The 10961-nt window shown below is 40.4% G+C and overlaps 1 protein-coding gene across 1 annotated transcript in view; it reads right to left on the reverse strand.

Annotated features, from left to right (window-relative positions):
- Positions 1-117: 117 nt before the first annotated feature.
- LOC125915635 (zinc finger protein 665-like) overlaps positions 118-10961 on the reverse strand; it is a 21757-nt gene continuing 10913 nt past the window's right edge. The window contains exon 4 of the mRNA XM_049621568.1: positions 118-7522. Coding sequence (XP_049477525.1) covers positions 6111-7522 — 1412 coding nt within the window. The 3' untranslated portion in view covers positions 118-6110. The remainder of the gene's footprint in view (positions 7523-10961) is intronic.

The following is a 10961-nucleotide window of genomic DNA, read 5'->3' on the forward strand; positions in this document are numbered from 1 at the left end:
AAAGAAAGAAAGAAAGAAAGAAAGAAAGAAAGAAAGAAAGAAAGAAAAGAAAGAAAGAAAAAAACCTCTATGCAGAACTCTATGCCCAACAGGGGACTCAAACTCACAGCCCCAAGTTATGAGATCAAGAGTCCCATGCTCCACTGACTGAGCCAGCCAGGCGCCCCTTAAATTTTTCCTAAATCAGCACGACTGCACATAAACTTTGTTTAAACCAAAAGCCTGATTTATGGCGCACCAAGCATACATTTTACATCTGCTTTGTAAATGAGTGGCCTAAAGCAAAACCATCTCATCCTTAACACCAATACTCCTACTTCTTGCATTTCTTGGTGTTAAAACTCGTCATTCCTGCCTATATGCTAATCTAGAGTCTTTGGGCCTTCATAAGATGTACAAAAAAGTATATAATCCTGTAAAAACTATTCATTGTCTACAGCACTGTCTTCCCTGTGAAGATTGTTGGTTTGGGCCAGCTGGCCTAAATTGGGCTGGAATAAAACTTTCTTTCTTATAGAGATTTTTTTAAAAAAATTCTAAATGTTTATTTAGAGAGAGGGAGAGGGAGAGAGAGAATCCCAAACAGGCTCTGTGCTGGCAGCATGGAACCCGATGCAAGGCTCGATCTCATGGCCTTGACATCATGAGCTGAGCCGAAATCAAGAGTCGGTTGCTTAATGGACTGAGCCACACAGGAGCCCCTCTTTTAGACTCTAAAAGGTTTATTCATTTTGCGTCAATACCACAAACTCTCAAAACCATAGGATATTTTGTAATAAGACAGATAATGTTTATCCTCTTTCAAATAATGGTATCGGGAAAACTGTACTTTCAGATTTTTAAAAATTGAACACCTAAGTAATAGTTGCTATTTATTTTGATAACTAGTTTTTGTATATGAAAAGGTAAGAAAATTCCGGTTCAGACTTCTGGTATTTATTTAATGAAAAAAATCTCTGGAGGAAATAAGTTAGCTGCAAATTTACATATTAAAAGTTCACTGGACATATCAATCCTACAAGTCCAATTCAAGACTTTTGAAAAAGATACAGCGTAAGCCCAAAAAAGGGCAGAAATGAGATTTATATTGAATATAATGAAAAGTAGAATAAAACTAATGTCTTATCAAAATTGATACAGCAGGTAAATCTTTTAAAATATTGACTAAAGATAGGCACATGAACAATACTAATTAAACTATATTTATTAGTATTAGTACTTATGAATACTAATTACAGTAAGACTATTGATAAGAGATTTTCAAAACCTGTAGGAATTACTGTGAACAACTTTATCTTTACTAATTTGAGAACTGAGAAGAATAGTTTCCATGCAGATAGATCACTAAAATGGAATTAAGAATTAGAAATCAGAAAAGCATCCATAACTTGAAAACTTTGAAATATTCAACAGGACTCTGATCACCTTCCAGGAAACTTTCCCACTTTTTCAAGGTATTTATTGACAGTTCTCCTCACTTACAGACAAAATGTTTTCAGAACAGAAGAAAACATATAAAAAAAAATGTAGTATTGCTAGTATATCCTTCATCTTAAGGTATCAAAGAGAAAGCAGTTTGACTTCTGGAATGCGGTGCAAAATGAATCATTAGAATATGCACTATGACTAAAAAGGTTTTACTCTAGTAATGCCTGCATTTTAATATACTGCGGTACTATACACCCGATGATGTGATTACGTCTCCATTATGCTAGTAACTTCAGAAAAGCACTTTAAACATTTAAACACTATTATATTTAAACTATAAATGTGTGTTCAGTACATAACATGAGGAGGAAAGTTAATCTGATCTATAGTATCCATCTACAATGAATACAGAACTTTATGTTGACAGCCAAATGTTAGAAGCATTTCTGTTATGATCAGGAGTAAAGAATTGAGAACTGAACCCTGTATATCACCACTTCTACTCAAGATTATACTGGAATTTCGGGCACCTGGATGGCTCAGTCAGTTGAGTGACTCTTGATCTCAGCTCATGTCTTGATCTCAGGGTCATGAGTTCAAGCCCTGCATTGGGCTCACTGTTGGGCATGAAGCCTACTTAAAAAAAAAAAAAAAAAAAAAGAATATACTGGAATTTGTAGCCATTTATAGCCAGTTGGTCAGAAGTACAAGAGGCCCAGGACTTGTGATTGGCATCTGAAGTGGGGGCAGTGTTGTGAGACCGACTCTGTGGTCTGTGGAAATTCCCAGTTGGCTTTAGAACTGAATCAATTGTAAGACACTCAGTTGGTGTCCAGAGAGCTGGAGAATTGGCTGGTGTAGGGAAAATCTCGCACGTTTGGTCTCAGAAGTGCTGTGTGAAACAGCTGACCTTATTGTTGATAATTAAAATGATCTTATGTATGTTGGTAGCTAAATATACATGAAGAGAGGCACCTGGGTGGCTCAGTGGTAGAGCATGCAACTTGAACTCAGGGTGGTGAGTTCAAGCCCCATGTTGGGCATGGAGATTACTTTAAAAAAATAATGAACAAATGAACAAACATGAAGAGAGGAATAGACAGAAATGGTACCAAGGAATTTTCTGATGGTTTGTTCATTTGTCTTCATGAATTTTAATGTTTTTGTTTATCTACTTATTTATTTTGAGAGAAATAGAGACTGTAAGGGGTAGAGAGGCAGAGAGAGAGGGACAGAGCCTCTCTGTCCCTCCAGCTCTGCCAGCTGCAGAGCCCGATGTGGGGCTCGAACCCACAAACCACAAAATCATGACCTGAGCCAAAACCAAGAGTTGGTCGCTTAACGAAGTGAGCCACTCAGGTGCCCCATGAATTTTAATTTTTATGTGGAGCAACCAATGGGCCCTTTAGGAGTGGAAGACTTGGTGCTACAAGGAACTCTTGAAACATAGGCTCCAGCCACAAAAACTCCACAAATCCACTTACCAACCTGTATGTCCTTTGCACCCTTTTATCTGCATCTGTGCCTAGAAATAGGCAGGAGGGCCCCCCAATGCCCAAACCCATTCTCCTCATAGCAGTTCTGAGGAAGAACGTGATGAGGCAAAGGGGAGGGGTGAGAGAGCCAGATTCCCTAAGAGGCTGTTTTAGAGGGAAGAAAAGTATCTTAATGTATTTACAGTCAACTGATGTGCAAACAAGGATGCCAACAACCCACAATGGGGAAACGAATAGTCTCCAACAAACGGTGCTGGGAAAATTGGATGTCCATCCCTATGCAGAAGTTGAAAGTGGACTTTTATCTCACATCACACTTAAAAATCAACTAAAAAATATGTCAACAACTTAAGTGTAAAGCCTGAAACCTAGAAGAAAACAGGGGAAAGCTTCTTGACATTGGCCTATGGAATGATTTTTGAGTTTGACCCCAACTTTGAGTTTGACCCTAGCATGGGGAGGCAGGAGGGAACAAAGCTAAAATGGGCAAGCGTGACCACATCAAACTACAAGGGACAAACTTCTTTCTGCACAGCAGAAGAAGCCATCAAGAGTGAAAAGACAATCCAAGCCATGGGAGAAAATATCTGCAAACTATGTATCTGAAAGGATGTTAATATTCAAAATATATACGGAACTCAACATACCAAGGGAAACTTCCTCAACTCAATAAAGAACAGCTACAAAATTACCGTACAGCAAACATCAATCTTAAGGGTGAAAGACTGAATAGTTCCTCCACAGACTGGAGATAAGGGGGTCCTCTGTTCCCACTGCTAGTCAACGTACTGTAAGTTATAGCCAATGAAATAAGGTAAGAAAAGTGATGTAGACCAGAGAGGAAGGTTTAATAATGTGCCCATCAACAGAAGGTACTGCAGTTGCAGTAAGATGAATGCCTCCCCACGCCTCTCACCCCCCACCAAAAGGATAGCCCTCATCCCTATAACCCGTGAGGGTTACATTCTGTCAAAAGAGAGTTTGCAAAAAGAGTTTGTCCTTGTGCCCTAGTTAAGGATCCTGAGATGCAAGATGATCCTAGGTTACCTGGCAAACATGATATAATCAGGAGGCTGTGATAAGAAGGATATAAGTGGAGTTGGAGACAGAGAAGTCGTTGCTCTGATAGAAGCAGGATGGGGACAGATGTTAAGATGCTACCTTAGAGGAAGTGGGCTATGAGGCAAGGCAATTAAGCAGTCTCCAGAACTTGGAAACTGCAAGGAAACAAATTCCTCCCTGGAATATCAAGAAGGCTAACAGTGCTGTGGATCCATTCCAGACACCTTATGTTGAGAAGTAAAAGAGAATAGATTTTATTGTTTTAACTCACTTAGTTTGGGGTAACTTTTTACAGCCACATTAGGAAGCTAGCGAAATGGTGTCTGTGCACAGAAAAGCCCAAAGAGGGACTCCTGGGTGGCTCAGTTGGTTAGGCGTCTGACTTGGGCTCAGGTCATGATCTGGCGGTTTGTGAGTTCGAGTCCCACATCAGGCTCTGTGCTGACAGCTCAGACCCTGAAGCCTGCTTCAGATTCTGTGTCTCCCTCTCTCTCTGCCCCTCCCCTGGTCATGCTCTGTCTTTGTCTCAAAAATGAACAAACATTAAAAAAAAAAAAAAAAGAAAAAAGCCCAGAGAAGCTACAAATCTCTAAAGTGAGATTAGTAAATTCTTTTTTTTTTTAAGTTTATTTATTTACCTTTTTAGTAATTTCTACACTCAAAGTGGGGCTCAAACTCATGCCCTGGAGATCAAGAGTTGCATGCTCTTTATCTGAGCCAGCCAGGCGCCCTGTAAGATTAGTAAATTCTAGATATTCAAGATCGACATTAAAAAAATCTATGTTACTTCAATGCAGTAGCAGTTAACACATGGAAACTGAAATTAAAAATACAATTATATGTACAATTGCTCAAAAAGGAAAAAGTACAAACATACGTTAATCTAACAAAAACATTAACAGGATTTTGATGCTAAAATCTATAAAAGTTTACACAAATAGAGACCTACCACAGCCATTTACTGGAAGATACAACATAGAAATGATGTCAAATGATTACAAATTGATAGACAGGTTAATGTAATTTCTATCAAGGTATTTTCTACAATACAAACAAGATTATTCTAAAATTTATAAAGAAAGGCAAAGGAACTAGAACAGCCAGAGCATCTGAAAAAGAATAAAGTGGTCAGAATCATTCATGCAAGATTTCTAATATAGTAAAAAGTAATCAAAACTACATTGTATTCGTGGAGTGAGACACAAATAAATCAATGGAAAAGAACAGAGAACCCAGAAATGGCCCCACACAAGTACTTCCAATTGAGCTCGGACAGAGGTACCAAGGAAACTAAGAGAATTAAAAAAAAAAAACAACAAAAAAACTCCACAAAAACTTCATACCTGTACTAATATTAACTCAAAAATGATCATAGCTTTAAATGTGAAATGTAAAACAATAATACTTTAAACCAAAAAAGATTCCATAGAACATTATCCTCAGGATCCATATACCTTTGCTCTATCTCTGTGTTATCTATCTTCCCATCTGGAGTTTTAACACATTTTGACTTTATTCTGTGGTATGCTTTGAGTATTTGAAAAAAAACAATTTATCCTGTGGTGTGTACTATTTCGGTATCTCACTTTAGAGAACTTGAGATTTCATTATTTTATTCCTCATAGAAACTCTCTGGGGGCACCTGGGTGGCTCAGTCAATTGAGCGTCCGACTTCGGCTCAGGTCACGGTCTTGCGGTCCATGGGTTCGAGCCCCGCGTCGGGCTCTGTGCTGACAGCTCAGTGCCTGGAGCCTGCTTCGGATTCCGTGTCTCCCTTTCTCTCTGCCCCTCCCCCGCTCACGCTCTGTCATCAAAGACATCGAAGGCAGGATGTTTGACAAAAAGCCCTCTCAGATTCATTACATTAGTAAGGCTGCTCTCCGGTGTGGGCCCTGTGATGTTCTGTAGTTTTGATCCATGGGTAGAAGCCTTAGCATGCACATTACGTTAATGTGGTTTTATCAGAGATGTAGATCCCGATGTCTAGTGAGTTGCGAAGCCTGTGTAAGTCCTCTGCCGCACACGTTACATTTATGTGATTTCTCTTTAGTGTGGGCTCTCTGATGCCGACTCATGCTTGAACTTCAAATCAAATGCGTTGTCACACTCCCTACGCTCGTCAGATTACTCCCCGGTATGAATTCTCTGATGGCTTACAAGGCTTGAATTCTGAGTGAAGACCTTGCCACAATGACTACATTTATAAGGCTTCTCTCCAGTATGGATCATCTGGTGTCTAGTGAGGTTGGAGCGTTGAATGAACGATCTGCCACACTGGTCACACTGGTAAGGTTTCTCTCCAGTATGAATTCTCCGATGACTAGGCAGGCTCGAACTCTGACTGAAGACCTTGCCGCATTCATTACATTTGTAAGGTTTCTCTCTAGTATGGATCACCTGATGGTAAGTAAGGCTCGACAGCATAGTAAAGGCTCTGCCACACTCATGGCACTGGTAAGGCTTCTCTCCAGAATGAGTCCTGCGATGACGCGCGAGGTGTGAATCGTAACTGAAGACCTTCCCGCATTCGTCACACTTGTAATGTTTCTCTCCCGTGTGGATTATTTGATGTCTAGTGAGATGTGAGCTCTGATTAAAGGCTTTGCCACACTCGTTACATTTGTAGGGTTTCACACCGGTATGGATTACGTGGTGGTTAGTGAGCTGTGAGCCGTAGGTAAAGGCTTTGCCACATTCGTTGCACTTGTACGGCTTCTCTCCCGTGTGAATTCTTCGGTGACTCACCAGGCCTGAGCTCTGACTGAAGACCTTGCCACACTCATTACACTTGTAAGGCTTCTCTCCCGTATGGATCACCTGATGGCTCGTAAGACCTGAACACTCACTGAAGGCCCTGCCACACTCATTGCAGTGGTAAGGTTTCTCTCCGGTGTGAATTCTGTGATGACGTACCAGGTGCGAGTTGCGACTGAAGACCTTCCCACATATGTCACACTTATACGGTTTCTCTCCTGTCTGGATTACCTGGCGTCTAGTGGGGTGTAGACCGGGATTCACTGCTTTGTCACACTCCTCACGTGTGTAAGGTTCTTCCCTGATGCGCGCTTTCTGGTCTTGTGTGAGTAATGAAGAACGCAAGGGATCATTCCCACGTTCATTAGAGATGTTGGTCGGGACTCTTGGAAGAATTGTGTGAAGTAGTGAAACTGAGGCACTATCGCTGACAGACCTCGCCACTTGGTGACATTCGTAGATTTTCCCTTCAGTCTGAAGTATCTGCACGCCAGCCAGACGTGACTGAAAGCTTAGTCCAGACCTGTTTTCAATCGGCTCATTTCCTGCGTCTCTTCTACCAGTCAGGTTTTTGTTGAGGGTCACGAGCACACCTTCGTAATTTCTTTCACCGTCCCTCCGCTGACACTCAGAGTCGTGAAAACTCTTCTGGATATCTCTGAAGCCACAATCTTCGGCGCAAAGGCTTTCATGTCTTTTCAATATAACTGTCTGCAATACTTCCCCTGTATTACGGTTTTCTTTTGGTGGTAGTTCCTTGATCACACATTTGGGAGAGAGGGCTACGAGATATAAAGAACCATAGGTTTCCAATTAATTACAGAAAAATCTCATATTGAAAAACATATTACACCAAAAGTACTACATATATTGATCAGTTATGAAATGTTGCAACCATGACTTTCAATTTTTAGGAACACAAAAGGTACAGGATTCTTTAATATAAAAGGGTAATTACATGTAATTCAAATTGATTTTAAAGCCTACTTTAAATAGTCAATGTTGGGGCACCTGGGTGGCCTAGTCGGTTAAGTGTCCGACTTCAGCTCAGGTCATGATCTTGCAGTCTGTGGGTTTGAGCACCGCATCGGGCTCTGTGATGACAGCTCAGAGCCCGGAGCCTGCTTCGGACTCTGTGTCTCCCTCTCTCTTTGCCCCTCCTCCCACTCATGCTCTGTCTCTCTCCCTCTCTCAAAAATGAACAAACACTAAAAAAAAATTAAATAATCAATGGCAAAAAAAAAAAAAAAATCACAGTATGCAAACTTACGTTAGCCCTGAAAAGAGGGGGATTTTGTCATCATGTTCTGCAATGGCACACCATTACCTGCCAATTTTTCACAGAAAATATATGGTTGTTTCATGTTTGAAGAGGTAAAAGTACTGTCCATATTTACTGCATCTTTATTGGGCACTAATTCTAAAGCACAGCATGATATACTCTAATGGTAAATAATCCAGAATCAACTTATCTAACGAGTAATCTAAATTTTTTTTAAGATTTATTTATTTTTGAGAGATGAGAGAGACAGAGCACGAGCGGGGAGGGGCAGAGAGAGAAAGAGACACAGAATCCAAAGCAGGCTCCAGGCTCCGAGCTGTCAGCACAGAGCCTGACATGGGGCTCAAACCCACGAACAGTGAGATCATGACCTGAGCCGAAGTCGGATGCTTAACCGACTGAGCCACTGAGGCGCGCTATCTAAATAAATGGCAATTTAGAATTGGAAAACTATAGTAGCACTGGGGAAATGAGGGAGACTTTAATCAATGTTATAAAAATATTTTTCTGAATACCAGTCATGTAACTGTATTCCCTCAGAATGGCCATTTTTAACAAGCAGTATAAGTCGGCTATGCTGCACTGTGCATACCAAAAAACCATCATCTGTAAGTCATAACGACAATTAATAAAACATTCTAGTAACCTAGAGTAAAAGCAGGACTGAAATAATAAGTAACCACAATGATACAAAATTATAGTTTGTGGAATTCTCAACAAATCTCTCGAGAGGAAAAAAAAAAAAAAAAAGCAAGGGCTTCTATTCCAGAACCAGCATACCATATGAAAACTGGAATTTATGTTAAGATCACTCATTTTTGAAGTATCCAGTCAGGGAAATACTGAACATAATTGGGAAAAAGAAGTCAGAAATCACAATTATGATTTTTTTTTTAAGGTATCTCTATGCCCAACAGGGAGTTCAAACTCACAACCCCGAGATCAAGAGTCACATGCTCTACTGACTGCACCAGGCAGGCACCCCATAAATCACAATTATGAGTTTCGGCCTGCACTTATGTAACAGCTCATCAATTCCCTATCTATGTAGTATTCTTTAATTTTTAGTTCACTGGCCACAAAGTATATGTAATAATGAGTTTGTGCGTGAAAATCTTATTAATGAAGGCCAGATCAAACAATGTTTGGACAGAATTGTAGAATAAAAACATACAAAATATAGTGCAGGCTGCATGGCCTGAATGTTTGTGTCCACCCCAATATGATGGGGTTGGAGGTGGGGTCTTTGGCAGGTAACCAGGTCATGAGGGTGCAGGGTCGCGAATGGGATTAGGGCCGTTACAAGAAGAGATATGAGAGCTTGCTGCCTTACTCTTTCCATCATGCACAGACACGGCAAGAAGGCAGTGCTCTAAACCAGAAGAAGCCTCATCAGGAACTGAACTGACTAGCACCAAGATCTTGGACTTGCCAGACTCCAGAACTGTGAGAGATAAATTTCTATTAGTTAAGCCATCTGGTTTTGGTACTTGCTACGGCAGGCTGAGCCAAGGCACAGACAAAAGACCATCTGATCAAAATCATGACAGAAGGTTGCCGTATCTTACAAAAGTCAAGGAATTTCTGAGACTTTTCTATAAAACACGGAATAGCTTTACAAATCGAAACCACAATGAGATACCACCCTACACCTGTCAGAATGGCTAATATTAACAACTCAGGCAACAACAGATGTTGGCGAGGATGCAATATTTACTGCATCTTTACTGGGCACTAATTCTAAAGCACAACATGATATACTCTAATGGTAAATAATCCAGAACAAACTTATCTAATGAGTAATCTAATTTTTTTTTTTAACATTTATTTATTTTTGAGAGATGAGAGAGACACAGCACGAGCAGGGAGGGGCAGAGAGAGAAAGAGACACAGAATCCAAAGCAGGCTCCAGGCTGCTGGAGCATTTTGCATTGTTGGTGGCAATGCAAGCTGGTGCAGCCACTCTGGAAAACAGTATGGTGGTTCCTCGTAAAATTAAAAATAGAACTACCCTACGACCCAGCAATTGCACTACTAGGCATTTATCCACAGGATACAGATGTGCTGTTTCGAAGGGACACATGCACCCCCATGTTTATAGCAGCACTATCAACAATAGCCAAAGCATGGAAAGAGCCCAAATGTCCATCGATGGATGAATGGATAAAGATGTGGTGTACGTATGTATGTGTATACACACACACACACACACACAATGAAGTATTACTCGGCAATCAAAAAGAATGAAATCTTGCCATTTGCAACTACGTGGATGGAACTGGAGGGTATTATGCTAAGTGAAATTAGTCAGTCAGAGAAAGACAAAAATCATATGACTTCACTCACAGGAAGAATTTAAGAGACAAAACATATCAACCTAAGGGAAGGGAAACAAAAATAATATAAAAACAGGGAGGGGGACAAAACAGAAGAGACTCATAAATATGGAGAACAAACTTGAGGGTTACGGGAGGGGCTGTGGGAGAGGGGATAGGATAAATGGGTAAGGGGCATTAAGGAATGTACTCCTGAAATCATTGTTTCACTATATGCTAACTAATTTGGATGTAAATTTTAAAAAATTAAAAATAAAATTAAAAAAAAAAAAACACGGAATATCTTAAGCCTTCTAATAGCGCTGACATGGTAAAAGCCTTGAAGTACATCACCACCACTTTTTAAATAGGGACAGTAGGCACATGGGGTTTGTGTTTCTAACCCTTATTCATAGAGAAAGTAAGTATGAGAAAGAGGATTTGACCTAGGCCTGCGGGTTCAGACAAAGTGTGCTCATGCATAAACACCTGCAAATCACAGTCAAGATCGGGAGCTTCGACATAAATACGTTGAGGGAGACACCAGAGCTGTGTTGTGCTAACAGTATTACCTAGCCACCCTGAGTACCCTGTCACCCCTGCAATAAGGATTTCTGTAGTGTC

The sequence above is a fragment of the Panthera uncia genome, assembly GCF_023721935.1.
Source record: "Panthera uncia isolate 11264 chromosome E2 unlocalized genomic scaffold, Puncia_PCG_1.0 HiC_scaffold_19, whole genome shotgun sequence".
Classification (NCBI taxonomy): Eukaryota; Metazoa; Chordata; class Mammalia; order Carnivora; family Felidae; genus Panthera; species Panthera uncia.